Source organism: Branchiostoma floridae, chromosome 11 (assembly GCF_000003815.2).
Source record: "Branchiostoma floridae strain S238N-H82 chromosome 11, Bfl_VNyyK, whole genome shotgun sequence".
In the NCBI taxonomy this organism is placed as follows: Eukaryota; Metazoa; Chordata; class Leptocardii; order Amphioxiformes; family Branchiostomatidae; genus Branchiostoma; species Branchiostoma floridae.
Window position 1 is genome coordinate 13,623,743 of NC_049989.1, and position 17,697 is coordinate 13,641,439.

A 17,697-nucleotide genomic window follows, 5' to 3' on the forward strand; every position below is an offset into this window, starting at 1 on the left:
AAGCAATCAGCTACCAGGAACAAGCACTTAAGATGATGAAAACTATCTATGGGGTTCACGCGGCACATCCGGTCATTGCCGGGTCATTACAGAGCTTGGGATCATCTTGGAGTGAACTCGGAAATGACAAGAAAGCAATAAGCTTCTATGAACAGGCAATGAAAATGATGGAAACAATTTATGCAGACAACACCCAACATCCAGACATTGCCGGATTATTTAACAATCTTGGCTCATCTTGGAGTAAACTCGGTGATCACAAAAAAGCAATCAGTTACTACGAAAAGTCATTAACGATTCAAACAACAATCTATGGAGACAATACCGCACATTCAGACATCGCCATGTCACTCTATAACATAGGATTAGCTTGGAGTGAACTTAACGATCACGAGGAAGCAATTAGGTACCACGACCAGGCACTAACGATGAGGAAAACCGTCTATGGAGACAATATAGCACATCCGGGCATTGCCCGGTCACTCTACTGTCTGGGGTTATCATGGGGTAGACGTGACGATCACACGAAAGCGATCAACTACTACGAACAGTCATTAACGATGAATAAAACTATCTATGGAGACAACACGGCGCATCCAGACATTGCCTCGTCACTTGACAAGTTGGGATCGTCTTGGAGTAAACTCGGCAATCACAAGAAAGCAATCAGGTACTATGAACAGTCACTATCGATGGAGAAAACAATCTATGGACAAAACAAGGCACATCCAGACATTGCTTGGTCACTTTACAAACTGGGATTAGAATGGGGGCAACTCGGTGATAAGAAGAAAGCAGTCGACTACTTAGAAAATTTGGTATCGATGTTGAAAACTATCCATGGGAACACCATGGCACATCGATATCCGGACATTGCTGCGTCACTTTGCCAACTGGGATCAGCTTGGAGTGAACTCGGCGATCACAAGAAGGCAATTGGCCACTTCGAACAGTCTCTAACGATGTGGAAAACTACCGATAGAAACAACGCGGCACATCCGGACATTGCTGTATCACTAAACAACCTTGGATTGTCTTGGAGTGAACTTGGCGATCAGAAGGAAGCAATCAGCTACCACGAACAGGCATTAACGATGATGAAAACCATCTATGGAGACAACACGGCACATCCTGACATTTCTGCATCATTGACTTGGAGTAAACTCGGCGATCAGAAGAAAGCAATCAACTACTTCGAACAGTCACTAGCGATGAGAAAAATTATTTATGGAGACAACACGGCACATGCTGACATTGCTGAGTCACTAAACAACCTTGGATTGTCTTGGGGTAAACTCGGTGACCACAAGAAAGCAATCAGCTACTTCGAACAGTCACTAACGATGGCGAAAATTATCTATGGAGACAACTCGGCACATCTGCACATTGCTGAGTCGCTTCACAACCTGGGATTATGTTTGAATCAACTCGGCGATCGGAAGAAAGCAATCAACTACTTCGAACAGTCACTAGCGATGAGAAAAATTATTTATGGAGACAACACGGCACATGCTGACATTGCTGAGTCACTAAACAACCTTGGATTGTCTTGGAGTAAACTCGGTGACCACAAGAAAGCAATCAGCTACTTCGAACAGTCACTATCGATGGCGAAAATTATTTATGGAGACAACACGGCACATCCTAACATTGGTGAGTCACTAAACAAACTTGGCTTGTCTTGGAGTAAACTCGGTGACCACAAGAAAGCAATCAGCTACTTCGAACAGTCACTAGCGATGGCGAAAACTATCTATGGAGACAACACGGCACATCCGGCTATTGCTTGGTCACTTCACAACCTGGGATTATGTTGGCATCAACTCGGCGGTCAGAAGAAAGCAATCAGCTACTTTGAACAGTCACTGACAATGACGAAAACTATCTATGGAGACAACACGGCACATCCCGACATTGCCAAGACACTTTATAGCCTGGGATTATGTTTCAATCAACTCGGCGATCAGAAGAAAGCTATCAGCTACTTCAAACAGGCTGTATAGTACAGGAGCCAATTCCTAAAAGAGGCCTAGAAATGTGATTTCGTTCAACCCATCTTACAGAAAAGGTTTGACCTGATATTTTGGTAGAGGGGGTCCATCTGCATCACACCTTATGATTTTTTTGGTCAAATTGTGGTATCACGCTCCTGCTAGCGCTAATTAAAGATAATTATTCATGAGCCACATGTATATTTTCCAGGGGGAGTGGCCAAAATCTAAACATCAATATTTTTTCTTGAAAATTGGTACACAACTTGACACGAGGATCACAAAAATGTTGATATTTTTTTGCTATGTGACATCGTTCAGTCGTCACGGGTCATTAAAATGCATTTTTGGCATAATAAATGATGCATAATTAACTTTACTTTGACATACATTAATTTGTGTCACCTGTAAGGCCTTTTTTAATATATGAGTGGATACTGTATCATTCCCAGTATATTGGTCTTTGAATTATGAGTATAAGTAACTTCTATGAAGAAATATGAATGTTTAAAGAATTATTACCGTTGCCATGGCCGTTGCTAAGGAGGCTTTTCTGAGCATTTCCAAGACATGGCGCGTCAAGTTTGCTGCCTGAAATCTCCTCTTTTTTTGTTGGTTTTGGATCTGTTTATGCTTTAATAGACATGTATGAAGTAGTTACTGAAATATTTTTTGTTCATTTTTGATATGCTCTGTCACTCAGCAACCTTGGTTTATCTTGGTTTAATCTCGGAAATCTCAGAAAAGCAAGAAATTACTTTGAACAGTGACTGTCATTAATGCTGGAAAAAACTATATATGGTGAAACACATTGGCGCTTTGTCAGGACACAAACCTCTTTGCAATTTGTAATTAGTATGGACCAAAGTTCGTGATATAAGAGAGTGATTTACTACAAGTAACAGTGACAAAGTATGCAGACGGTTTTTAAAGCGAAGTACAGAGTACACTTTTCTCATGCCTACCTTATAACAAAATAAGAAATGTAACACCACAAAGTATTCTGGTAATATACCAGACACACTTACATAGATTCATAATCATAGCTTCACAGATTTAATGAACTTTCAAGTTCACATTCATAGCTCTTGTTGGAAGTAAGAAGGCCATATTCAAACCAATAAACAGAATATGTCGAAACATTTTTTCCTTCCACTAAGTTCTTTACACAATCAATGATTATGGTTCGGATTAAAAATGTGAACATCATACCCGTGAGGTTCTTATTACGTTTTAAGATACAAAGAGCCAAACCTTTCAATATGCAATTTCCTTAGAAATAGACAACATCTTCAGTGATAAATGTATCAGTGGAGTTAATATCCATATTTTACAATGCACTTTTTTTGTAAGTACGTTAACTTTGCAGAAAACCAAAGTATGCCTTCTTACAAGTTTATAGGTCGAGTGATTACGATATGAAACAAAATTCTTGGTGTATAAAAATCCTGTAGAATACATTTGGAGGAAATTGGTGAAAAGTCTTACAAATACCACTTAAAAGGTATTCTGCCATCAGTCTTAGACTTATCAAAGACAAATTTGGATGAACACCTCACTGTACAAAGAGAGTAGGATAGACTTGAAGTTATCTTGAGTTTCCAGTATGGATTATGACATTAAACACTATTTTCCTTTTCACCAAGTCTTTTGAAGTTTTCCTCTTGTTCTACTTCTTCCTTCCTCCCCTCTCCTTCAGTGCCAGTTGGATAGTTGCTCCGTGGGTCATGTTATAAAAAGCCAGCGTGTTGGAGTCCCTCTCTTCTAAGTGAAAGGAAAGCAAATGGGTGTGCTGTGTAGAAATGTTTGTCAAATCATTGTTTTGATAGGTTTGGGCCTTTTGTAATTGGTTTTCCCTTAAATTTGAGTAAATGCTTCAACGCGTGGTTAGAACACATACACATGTTACCAGGATGTCACTGTGATGCAACATATATTCACTTACAGGGCTCGAAATACTGGGTGCATGTGCACCCAGGTGCACCCAAAATTGGAGCTGTGCACCCAAATATTTTCTTGGGTTCATGTATGTAAATATATCAAAGTATAAAAGTATACATCATATTCTTGACATCCAAGTGTTAGAAAGATAATAAAAATGTCTGTCATGGTACTTGTGTAAGAATTTGATAGCTTGTAACTAAGTTTTATTATTAGGTTATTACTTGGATTTAAGTGGTGCACCCAAAACTTTTTTGGTGGACCCAATTTTTAAAGCTGGGTGCATCAGTGCACCTAGTCCCAAAAATGAATTTCGAGCCCTGACTTAATAACCTCATATTTTTTCCTTGTCACAGATGAAGTCAGGAAGAGACAAAGTCTTACCTCATACTGTAGCTTCTGTTTCCCAGCAGGCATTGCCAGAGCTTTGTGGATCTTAGCCTTGATAACAGAAACATGAGGAAATAAAGAGTGATGAAGAGTTCAAGTTTGCCACTGTCAACATCCTTTGTTCAAAGACACAAATAGCCCCGAGATTCTACCCAAGCTCATTATATAGGGATGCGGTGCTCTTCGTTTTTTCAATACATGTACTCAGAACGAAGTCATCATCAATGTTGTAACATGAGCTGCATTTACTACTTATTTACATCTCATGAAAGAAGAGCTGACAGAAATGGATTGTCAAGGCTTCTGCCTTTACAGTACCAAAAGCCAACTAAACAGTGTCCAACTACCACTTGGTGTTTTATTCCGGCGGTAAATCGACATGAAAGTTACCTTAGCGCCACCTAGCGGTGGGACGTGGAATCAGTCAGCATTACACTGCAGAACGTAGCAGAAGGACTGTTGAAACATGGCAGGAATTTCCCTTCGCTTGTTAGCTATGTACAAGAAAGAACTAAACTAATCTATAAGTAGCAACAATAAGGAGTAGGTGGAGTTCACTACTATGAATAGCAGACAAATAGCATTTTGTCGAGAAAGCACAGTGACATTTATATACTTCATATACACATAATCTAAACACGTGATTAAAAAAATAACCACCATGCACGATGTAAATATGCCAATAACAGATCCTACTGACAAAGGTACCGATGATATCTATATATCAGTTATACATATTACAATATACCGTTGTAAAGTATAGGTATATGCTTTCAAGTTACATTTGTACCCAATTGAAACTCTATATAAATATAACACTAGCATTTAATTACTATTTCAACCACTGCCCATATCTGTAACTTCTGTATGTTTCCCATGTTTCTTACACATGTGAACGTCATATGTTCTTGAACTTAGTCTTCAGGTATGAAGTTACAAATAACATTAGATAATACAGTGCTAATCTGTCTGCTGATCTGTTTACAAGTGTGTTGACAATAACAACTTGCTGGTCAAACATCATAACTTTGTGCTCTTCTCATTAATCCATAAAACACAAAGCGTCTGTTCAAGAGTTCAACTCTGACAAAGTGGTAGTAGCGAGAAAAAATCCAAACATTAAAGATTAAATCACAAACAAATATAGTGAAGCTGGCCCCGAAGAAATCTGATTTGATATCGGAATGCCACGCGGTTAGGATGTAACATGTGACAGCTATCTCGAGGAGAGCTTCACTCGCAGACTCTGAGCTATTTGCGACCGCTGAGAGTTTATCTCCTGTAATTGTTTTTCTGACTGCATCGTTTCCTTCTTCCAATTGTTTGTGTTTCTCCGCGGCGACTCGTGAAAGTTCACAGTTTGTTTTGACCCGGGGTTCACAGTAGAAAAACTAACAAAGCGGCATAAAGAGTATGACGTGTTCGAGGACTGAGAAGCCTGTGACGTTCAGATTAACAGTGTATAGAACGTCGTTCAGGCCTTAGGCCCCCATTCCACTTGACGGCGCTCTCACCGCGCTCTCACGGCGATGGCAAACTTGCCCCATCGCCATGAGAGCGCCGCGATGGCAGAAAAAGCTGCTCTAGTGGAATCTCTCCTCCGACGCCAGCGCGACGGGAAACTCAAAGGACAGCAATTTTTATGGGCTGCCTTTATGGGCTGCCAAGAACTTTAAAGATTACTCAACGAATTTCAGAGATAAAGAACGAGATTTCTTACCTTTTGTGTATTTTATTGTATTTCAAGTCATACTTTTACGTCTTACGTAATTTTAAATTACAAAATCAAGGCTGTAAACAAATCCAATTTTGCTCACTGTAGAGTCGTTCAGCTTGACTTGCTGTTTTTTTTAAATTAAATTTGCCATGTAACTTGTTCAAAATTAATATCATTATCATGCCAGGTTATTATCGTAAATTATAGAATAGTGAAACGATTTGATCTATTGAAAATATGTCTTCTATAATCTCAATCTACAGGTTAAGAACATGAAAACTAAAATGTTATTCTGTTAACATTTAAAAATAAGACATAATAAACCTTTGTGTTCTTGATTATTCTATCTCAATTCCAGATGTATTCATTGTACATTTTGAACATTTTTCCGAGTTCTTTCTCGTCAATTTGTGTTATATCTAATCTGGAGTAATCCTGTGACTCGAAATGCTGAATAGAGCACCGTATGTGTAGTTGTCCAATTTGTTTTGCCCATGATTTTAATTAGGAAGTGATTCATGACACAAAAGTATGATTTGACAAAAAAATTCATCAAAATATACCTCTTCAAGAATAAAGACTGCATGAACTATAGTTGAGAGCGCAGCGAGAGCGCAGTAAGATCGCCGTCCTAGTGGAATGGGGCCTATCATATACCATTGTTTAGCCCTATTGGCGCTCACCGCGCTCTCTTGGCGCTCTCATGGCGCTCTCACGGCGATCATTGTTGCATCGCCATCCTCGGCGCTCCCATGGCGATGGTATGGCAGGGCTCCATACCATCGCCGTGGTGACGGCGCTCTCGCCGCGATGGCACTCCCACCGCGCTCTCACGGCGCTCTCACCGCGCTCTCACCGCGCTCCCATAGCGACCTTGGCGATCCCACCGCGCTCTCACCGCGATGGTCAAATTTGCCATCGCCGTGAGAGCGCCGCGAGAGCGCCGTCCCAGTGGAATGGGGGTATAACAGAAAGCCAAGAATCAGTTCAATGTTTGTAATAGTACACCTAACTGCTGACACCACTGATCTATCAGGGGGCCTTCTGAAGATACGGAAGATAAAACTGACGATGACGCGCCTTACTAGTCTCCATATTTCTTCCACCTCCCTTGTTGATGGTGGGTCGTAAGAATCTGTGAGAACTGTGAATGTAACAAATAGAAACATATCAATTGTGATTAAAAAATGTAAAACTTCTTCAGCCTATTGTCATTCCATCAGATTCTATGACTTCAGATAGATAAAATAATACAGCTCATTATATACATGTCTTAAACCATACCATACGAGGTGGGTTTATGAGGTGAGTATGTGTTACGGCGTCTTAACCAACATGGAACGGGGCCTACTGATTGGTCCGCGGCGCCTGGCTATATGATAATAATATAATATGTTTATTGCAAGTTCTTGCCCGAGGGCTAATTGCAGGTACAAACAACATATAAAATAAGGAAAATACAAAGGTGCTAGGAACTACATTCTATGACTATGCTATGCTAGTGTACATTATACTGGTTTTGTTGGGTTTGACTTCTTCTCTTTAGGCAGTGGAAGACGAATTTACCCACTTCTTTTATAATGTGTGGGTTCTTTGATTTCAATAGTAGGGTTGATTTTTCATTGTCAGGAATAGTTGGAAAGTAAGCGTTTATTTTGGATACACCCATAAATAGTTGGTTTCTTATATCATCATAAAAAGAACAATTAGAGATAAAATGACTCTCGTCTTCCACAGCATTTGAGGGGCAATATTTACAGATCCTCTCAGACACAGGTAGCTTCATATATCTCCCCTTTTCTATTTCCAGGGGGTCGGCACTAATTCTAATCTTACAAGTAGCGGAACGCTGCTCAAAGTCACAAAGTTCGAGATATTTCTCTATACAATATTCGGTTTTAAATTTTCTGTAAAATCTAAGCTTGCCAGTATCGGCAGACAGATTATGGAAGAAAGTTTGAATATACATATCTGAAAACCTTGTCCTTAATAGATTGCATATATGTTGAGGATCATAGTTAGTGCTATCACCATATAATAATAAGTATGAGTAGCCACAGTGATCGAAGATCTCCTTAACTAGCTGTAACAGTGTCCGTCGACGACTATTTGTCAGAGATGCATGTTGTAATCGGAGAGCATAAAGTTGCAACGGGTGTGTATCGGAGTCTAGTTGTGTTAAGTGTGTCCAGAATTTTACAGTGCGCAGGGATATATCTAAATCTAGTGGGAACCTTCCAAGTTCTGCTCTGGCTGCCACATTACTACTGTTTCTGTGGACACCAAGTACATTCTTGCAGAAGCGGTTATGGGAATTTTCAATAGGCGAGCTGTCGTTTATAGGGTCTTTGCCCCAGATTTCACATCCATACAGAAGTATTGGTTTAATACAAGTGTCGAATATTCTTAGTAGGCACTTCGGAGAGACAGATGAACGGAGCAGCGATTTGAGACTGAACATGGCCTTTCGTGCTCTGAGTGAGAGCTGTTTTTGTGCAAGAGAGAAACTGCCTGATGTAGTAATATTCAAGCCCAAGTAGCAGTAGGACTGGACTATGTCAACTGATAATATCACGTGTCCGTAACTCTCGCGAGTTTACGTTCTGAAGTGATTGATTATTATTGATCCTGAAGAAGGCGACAGTGATCGTTGAACATTTGATCCGTGTGTACTTTTGTGTTGGAAGAAAGTTTAACTTTGTAAGATAGTATGCATGTTGTTGGACCATTTTTGGTCCGTTTTGTGTTGTTGCTTTTTTGTCTTGGTACTTTTTGGCCCCCAAAACAGCCCGGTCGGGCCCCTTTGTGGAAATGTGAGGTTAGCCTCACCAGTATCTCCAAATTCCTCTTCACCCAACAGGATAGCCAGCTGCTAATGTCCTGTCTGTCTGAGAGCGACTTTGAAGGAATGGAAAGCAGCGGACCCTTTTGCATCCAACAAGTCCAGCAGTTTTCTGTCCTCTGGATCTAGTTGTGCTTCAACATGGTGCGACTCTTCTGGCGTCAAGTCCCGAGTCTGGGAGCCAGAAAGGTTTTGTTGTCAGGAGGTTTGATACGCAACGCTTGGTTGAGATCACCACAACCCAAATATAAGCTATGATGCTATGGTAGAGCTAATTCATATACGTTTATAACATAACTGTTATAGCAAAATGGAAATTTTCACAATTTCATTACCAACTACGCTGGAATGTGGTATCTGTCAAGACATATTTTAGTGTTTGGTATTCATGTATGATTAAAATATACTTTTTCAAAAGTGAAGAATACAACTGTAAGTCAAATAGGAAGCAGTAAAACTCTTTTTGTGCAATCAACGTTAGTTTCAAGTTCGTCACGTGTTCAGTACATGATGTGTAGTGTCTCTGGTCTCTGATACCTACAAATCAATGTAATTAAGTATGGTCCACCTAGCATGTCTCATATGTGGATAGAAATGGGCTCGGAATTGAATCGTCCAATATTCCACACCATCGTTACTATACGAACTAAAATTAAAGTCTACTATTGTTTCAACATTGTTAGTGTAGTTTTTTTTGTTTCTCCTGTCGATTGGACAGATGAGGAGGCAGACAGGCTATTTGCCAGTTTGCCTGACCTGCACATGATTTTTTATGGTGAAGGAGGGGTGTGCAATTCCTTCTCCACCCTCTCGTCTACTGGAGCACTAAGTTTCACAGGGGCAACTGTATGCAACGTGTGAGGCGGCTCCAGCAGATGCAGCTTTGTTGTTCGGAGTATCCGTCTCCTAGGAGGACTTCCAACCAAGGATGTAGGGGGTTCCTCCTATCCCCGACTCGTGTGCCATGGCGGGTGCCGCTCATGCCCGGACATGCCCCTATAGCTAAGGCCTGTCTCGGCCACATAGCCCCACCAAGCCACACATGTAAGGCCATTAGATACTCATTTACACCTGAGTTAAGTGAGGAAAGCCGTGTAAAGTGCCTTTCCCAAGGGCACAAGATCGGTGACACAGCAGCTAGATTCGAACCCGCAACCTCTCGGTCTCGAGCCATATACGTTACTACAGAACACATGATCACAACTTGCGTCACGGGCATGTACACCTACCTGCCGTTATGGTTTCTCCGGGAGGTTGTATCGCCTTTCTGACGTGTTAAGTCTCCTCTATCTGCTATGATCCATTATGAGATCCTGTTGTCGACTATACTGTCTTCTTCGAAGGCGACAACCTGAATGTGGGAATTCACTAGCCCTACCTGTAAATGTGGGAATTCAAACGAGACAACTGAGCACTACTTGTTGCACTGCGAACTATATAATAGCGAAAGGATTCATATGTTGTACTCCATATCCCGTTTAAATCTAGAAGAATTACTCTCGCCTGACCCCCTTAACTCATCTGACAATACTTTATGCACCCTTCTCACTATGGGCAGCCCTTTCCTCCCACACTCGATAAATTGTAACATCTTTGACTATGTTTTCAATTTTATCAAAATGACCGGAAGATTTACTTAATTTGATTTGAAATTGATTGGTAATGCCAGCCTTGTATGCGCTTTAGCCCGTTTTTGACGACGCCTCAGGGGAGTCGTCAAGTGGTATATGTTGCATTCAGTCTGCAAAAATTCTAGGAATTGCACAGGCATTTCCACAGGAATGCAGTATGCTGGGTATGCAAGCCCTCCCCCCAATTCTGTTCCAGATGTATCTCTGGTATGCAATAGTGGAATGTAGGTCACACTTGCTCCCTGGAGGAATTTGTCCTTTGAAACTAGACAGGGAACTCTGCACAATGGATCACGTTGTCTTGGTAGTTATGTTATGTTATGAAGGATACATTTTCTTTTCTAGAGCTTGTTCAAGCCATACGCCACAGGCAGACAGGAAATACTTCTGTAGTGCTCAGCTGTAGGTTTAGGTCACTGGCAGGCCACTGTGCTGTACCGGGGATAGTACATTTCTGCTGGCTGTAGGTTTATGTTACAGGTGGGCTAGTATATTGTGCCAGGGATAGTGCGACAGGGAAGTTCCAGTCTATTTCTGATTTGAGCTGTATTGTTGTACCCTCAATCGTCGTCATGGCAATAATACATTTTTATTGCCAGTCTTGTTGTTGTTAGTATTTATGTTATTCTTATGTTGCAAAATGACGTTTATGTTCATGTCATCTTAAGTTATACGTTTCGTTATAATCTCAATTTTGTTACTTTTGATTGTCATTGTATGTAATACAGAGCAGAAGACCTCCATAAGCTCATTGTGAGCTTCTTGTCCAATGCTCAAAAAACGAATGCGAATAAAAATTAAAAAATAAAATAACCTGAATGATAACGTTTTGCATCACATAACTTCAATCTGACAGCCCGACAGGTCACAAGTCGCAACTAACGTTATGTTTCGTACCAAAGTGTAACGACCTGGACCTTTGCCATGTAATGTAAGTTAATTAGAATATTCATTACGTTGGGCCGCATAGGAGGTGGGGCTTACATAAATTAGCTGGATAGGTGAGTCCTGATTCGCTAGTAAGAGTAGATAATTGTCACCTGAGTTGACCTTAGGGTTTGTTTTGAAGTAATCAGGCAGTCGAGACCTTGGTACATGTTAGTTGTATTTTAACTAGACCAAGCATGCATGTGTCTGTAAATATATAAACTTTGCACCTCTAGACTTTGTTATCATGTTTGAGTAAAGCATAGGTCACTGAATAAACACGACTCACAGACTATGATATCGGACTGTTTTGGCCTCGATCAGAGTTTACGTTACTTCATCTACATACCGCTACAATTTTTTTTATTTGTTGGGTTTCATGGGTTTGTTATTAGTAATCGCCGTCTACAAATAGAGAGCGGGCGATAGAATACATCACCAGTTGCAGTAACGTTACCGTACCGTTAAGTCTAAAGTAGTGGAAGAGAAAAATATTTTATTTCCAAGTGTTCATTTAACCACGACGAAAGAACCGCATTGTTAAAATGATTCACTTCGACTTGCCCCAGATATCCCACAACCAAGGACGAACAGAAACACACTGTCCTGTAAGAAATTGAAGAGATGGGCGAAGCAATGTTTTGCGTAAAGTTTAGTAACTTTGGTAAAGAAATCAATATGTGGCCTTGTTTAACCGTTTGTCAATGATGTACTGCAGGAGAGTGTAGATGGAAGAAAGGTCCCAAATTACCCAACACCTGTATGACGTCAGGCGAAGTTGGAGATCGCCGTTCTTCTCCGTTCCATTATTGTCGTTCATGACGTTATAACGTTCCCTTGTTTATCGTCGACCAACTGCCTAGTACTAAAGTAACACATTCGATAGCTAGCCAGACTAGACGTTCTAGCTGAGCTTGACAATTGATTGTGTTAGGAAGATTAGAGGTGCATCTGGGGATGGTAAATCCACACAAGTGTACGTAAGGACAGGTAAGGAATTGAGGAAGACTTGAGCTTGATGAAACGGAGTTTTCAGTCCGCTACGGTGACATTTGACACGCCGAAGTTCGTACTTGTGGGCATGAATCCCATGTGTTACAGCCTTTACTAGTTGTCTACCTGAATTGCCTATGTTTCCAATGATGAAGTCATAAATTAGGAGGATTTGAGGGATGTTCTATTTCAAAAGGCCTCTCACCGGACATAGTTTACACTGTTGGTTCGGGTACTTGGAACAAAACGAAGTGAAAAGAAAACACCAGTGCATTGAACGAATATTATCCCTGAACCCTTCTTTGTGAGTTGACGATTGATTGGTAAACAAGTGAAAGAACTGACGTTGGTATATTTGCAAGAAGCTGTTTATTATCTGGTTTTACAACATATCAAATACAGATCACCTTTAGGTGTGGCAACACGAAGCCTTCCCCAAGTGAAGCAAAAACGTCCTATCTAACCAAGTAATTAAGGAATAGACACATTCAAAGACTTATAAATGCACAACACTGGTAAACATTGGGTATCTCCCGAGCAGCCCTCGTAACCCCTGCTTCGCCTATTGGGTCAGTTAGTCCTCACTCATAGTAAGTGAGCAATTGGGCTGGTCTCAATCATGATGTTTCTGACCTAGGGCGAAGAGTTGCTGTTACAGTTACAATCATGTAACCCGTAACCTTGAGTGGCCTTCAGGCCTTGTTACGTGGTGACCATTGAGTAAAAAAACAACAACATAGCAGTACAAAAACGTCACCAGGTAAAACAAAGATAGTAGTTTTCTACATGAAGCTGTAAGTCTATTATAATGCTTTGAACCTAGGATGTTATAATGTGCTGCTTGGAGATGAGTTCTTTGTTGTAATACTGCATACGAACTACGCGGATGAACACCAACAGGTCAACATACGTCACATTTCCTCCTGTGGTCCGGCCGGGGTGTTTGCGGAAACGAAAAATGGAAGTTTGTGCCAAGAAATATGCATCGGGCATGCTGTTGAATCATTTTTAGTACGTTTTGTGTCTTTTATATCGTACTTTTCGTTCCCCAAAGCTGCCCGGTCGGGACCCTTTGTGGAAATGTGACGTTAGCCTAAAGGTGGAGTCACACCTGCGTATATATTCAAGTCCGTATGAGGCGCGCATGGGAGTACTTACCTCCACCAGGCTCCACAGGTCGTTAGAAAAAATAATAGAAATTGGACAAACGTAAATAGGTAACATGTCAGACGAGTTAGCTTGGTCGCTAACCATACTTCTCGGTCAGCTAACTAATCTGGCATGTTATGTATCTATATTTGTCCAATTGTCCAAGTTGTACTATTTTCCCCGCGACCTGTGCAGCCTGGTAGAGACTAAGAGCTTCATGTGCACCTCAAACGGCCTTGAATATATATATATATATATATATATATATATATATATATATATATATATATATATATATATATATATATATACGCATGTGTGAACCCACCTTTACTGAGGTGGTGAGAACGGTGGTGGCACAGATACTGCTGGCTGAAAGGTGGGGTTGGTGGTACCCACAGGCTGTGGGTACTGGGGTGGTGAGAACGGTGGTGGCACAGATACTGCGGGCTGAAAAGTGGGGTTGGTGGTACCCACAGGCTGTGGGTACTGAGGTGGTGAGAACGGTGGTGGCACAGATACTGCGGGCTGAAAGGTGGGGTTGGTGGTACCCACAGGCTGAACTCCAGCCACGTCAGACTGTGGGTACTGAGGTGGTGAGAACGGTGGTGGCACAGATGGTGCGGGCTGAAAGGTGGGGTTGGTGGTACCCGCAGGCTGTGGGTACTGCAGTGGTGAGAATGGCGGTGGCACAGATATTGCTGGCTGAAAGGTGGCGTTGGTGGTTCCCACATAGTGCACAGGCTGACGGTTTTGTGCCGTAGTTGCTGCAGGTGCACTTTTATTACAGTAGCAGCAAACGGCTATGAGTAGCGCCACAGCCGCAACAACTCCGAACACGATGCCAACGATGGCTCCGATGTTTGGACGTGGCTTCGGTTGCTCTGCTGAAGAGGTTCATGAAGAGGTTCATGTATGAGTAGGTTGAAAGAATAATTCTTCAATCAGTGCTCTTGAAAACGCAGGGGCAGGGGAGGGGGGCATCCATGCAAGTCTCGGGCCTAGTCTCGTGATCTCGCGAGACTAGGTCATTTCGTGATCAAGGGGAAGGTGTAATGAGCAGACTTTTGGAGGTACGTGTGAAAATTTGGATGTACGTGTTTTGCGTGTTTTCCAGATCTATCTATCTATCTATCTGTAATATAAATGTATAATTGGATATATTCATATTAGGGATAATATGGATAATACATGAACCATGTACTTTGCACACTGCGTCACATCATTAGGGAAATAAGTGGGTCTTGCATTCGTTTATTAAAAAATGTATTACTTACCAGCGACGCAGGTGACTCGGATGCTACTGTTTGGACGAAAAGTGAAGAGGCCGCTGGCGTACAGATACCAGGTCCCAGTGATGTCCTCGGCATACATGCTGGTGTCGTCCACGTACATTGCTACGAGGATAGAACTAAGATCAGGACCAAGATGCCAGCTACCATCCGATTGGTAGTAGTACAGATAGTCACCGCGGGATGATCTGTACACCGGCCGACCACCCAAAGTCCGTCCCGTCATGGTGTAGGTTGTCAATCGGCCATGGTGCTGATACGAGGTCGACCCAGACATACGGACCTTCGAGCAACCTGATATTCAACAATAAAAATATTTGTCATCATTTACTTTGAATAATTCAGATTCTATGCACGTTTGGTTGCACTTAATTGAACTACATGACAAAGACTAGACTTAAGTTCCACGAACAAGCCACACCATCACCAAAAAATAAAGGCTTATTATGAAGAGTGTCTTTATTCACGTAACTACTAAATGAGTATCTAACCCAAGAGTAAACGGCTGCATGGACTTGTGTGCTGTTTTCCAGTGTAGCCCTAGTTGCCACTAGTCCTGGCTGTTTGCCAAACTATACGGTTTAAACTACATAGCTGTCTTAGTAAGGTAGTTGATGCAGCACAATGTTTCCCCCAATATAAATCTTAACCATGGTGAGCATATATTATATATACAAGTACAATAAACACTGTTTGGTAAGATTAGACTTATCATGGCTTTTGAATTGTTCTTTGTCATAGACCCTCTGTCTGTGATGAGCGACATAGCCGCCTGGAGGAGCTTTATAGTGTCATCAGACGGATGACTGAACTCTTTGTCAGCCATGTTACCCGACTGCCAGGTTATGGTGCTACCCCATACCAGATTTTGTATCCGATAGGGGCCAGATTGACATGAGGGTCTGCATGGGGCTGGGGGACCCTGGCAACGCTTACCTGTAAATATAGGAGTGCCGGTAAATGCAGAGAGGCCGACAACGCTTAACGGTTAATTCAGAAGCTTCCCAACGCATTCTGTGCGACTCAATCGCCGATGACGCGACAATATCCTAGGGGGTCAGGGGGCATGTTCCATCGGGGAAATGTTGAAATCTCTGAAACGCTATTTCCTGTATTTTGTGGGGCAAATTTTGCTGGCAGACTAAGCTATGCTTGATGACAATTCTTTCAGAGAGACACATAGTTTCAGCTTAGGTAATATATTTTCGAGATTTTCACGATTTCGAGCCCCAAAGACGCGAGCGGTCGCAAGGTAGGTCTAGGGAAGTTTTGAAATCTGGACACTCTGAAACGCCATTTCCTGCATTTTGAAGGACAAACTTTGCTGGCTGACAATGCTAAATCTAATGCCATTATTGTTAGAGAAAGACATTTTGAGGGCGATGACACACGCCCCCACATATTTTCACTATGCCGTATAGATCGCCGGAGGCACAAGCCGACTCGCAAGGGAGGGCCAAAGAAAATTTTAAACTCTTGACCCTCTGAATCGCAATTTCCTGCATTTGAGCGGCACATTTTGCTTGTAAACAAAACTAGGTTCGATGATAAAACTTCTATTAATTAAAAGGATTTTTGAGGGCGACTTTTCCGCAACATATTTTTACCATGATGTCGCAAGCGAGGTCCGGTGAAGTATTGAAATCTAGACTCTATGAAAAACAATTTCCTGCATTTTCAGGGATGGATTTTGCCGGTAGACTAACTAGGTTTAATGACAGTTCCATCATTGAAGAAATACACAAAGGATTCAGCTTGATTGAGGGGGGGGGGGTGTTAGAAGTATAGTGACGTTTGCGTACGTGTGTCTACTCGACACGAAGAATGTCTCGATCGAACGACGAATTAAGAATAACAAATAATGCATTACGTATAGAATTAAAATGTCAGATGACGCCTCGTGAACAATATACCGATAACGCTTAACATTACGTTACAGCGGGGGGCTACGATTACCTCTGAATTAAAATAGCTAGCTCGTAACGCTTAACGGAAAAAGGCAAGCAGACCCTCTAACATGACTCTTCAAAATGTCTTTTCAAGAAAGTTGAATGACGGAATACAAGGAAAATGTAAGCGTTAGGGATGTTAGAGATGTTGTGACATGGTGCACGAAGGAAGGTCGCATAGTCATAGACTGGTCTTGTCCCGTCGGCACCAACGAGAGTCGTGACTGAGGAAAATGTGAACTCACCTGTCTTTTGTCCAGCCGTCCCCATCGTCAGGAGCATCAGCGTCAGCAGTCCGGCCCACATCTTCTGTCGTTTGCCGTGTTCTCGGCTTCTAGGCCCAAGTCTTATTGGTTTTAATTCGATATTTGGTTACTCAGGGAAATCAGTGCCCCTAGCCAGCCAAACGCACAGTTCTGTCTAAATCTGTACCTGTTGAAAGGTTACCATACCAGTCTTACCACTGTGACACTGTTGTCGTGTCTTCAGCTGCCCTGGGATCTGCCCTCTGTCATCACAAGTTCATTCACCCTAAATCTATTATCATTGTGTACATCGGCAAAACTACACCGTTTCCAGCATAAATGCAATACAGAGCTACTTAGATTGTTTGCGATGTCTTTGTGCTTTTAATTTTGCATGTAGCTCAACTGAAGAAGTTTAACCAAGAAGTTAGAGCCAGAAGATATAACAATAATAACAGACGTGTTTGATTTTAATTGGAGTGCCGCAGGGTGTTGCATTCTATATCTGTCATATCTGTCTGTACAACGCTAGCCTCTGTTGCAGTCTCTTCGGGTGGCATGTTGTTTTAGTTGTTGACTAATGACTGATTCAAAATGCGCCATGTTCAGATAACACATGTCTGTACAACA

The 17,697-nt window shown here is 41.7% G+C and overlaps 2 protein-coding genes across 3 annotated transcripts in view; both read right to left on the reverse strand.

The window, feature by feature from the left end:
* LOC118426514 (coiled-coil domain-containing protein 157-like) overlaps positions 1-17,697 on the reverse strand; it is a 1,184,186-nt gene that overhangs the window by 897,867 nt on the left and 268,622 nt on the right. The window lies entirely within an intron of this gene.
* On the reverse strand, positions 13,904-17,314 carry LOC118426547 (proline-rich protein 1-like). The gene is made up of 3 exons (XM_035836037.1): positions 17,068-17,314; positions 14,859-15,167; positions 13,904-14,468 (listed from the first exon to the last, which is right to left on the reverse strand). The coding sequence occupies exons 1-3, from the start codon at positions 17,126-17,128 to the stop codon at positions 13,912-13,914; spliced, it is 927 nt and encodes a 308-aa protein (XP_035691930.1). The 5' UTR covers positions 17,129-17,314; the 3' UTR covers positions 13,904-13,911.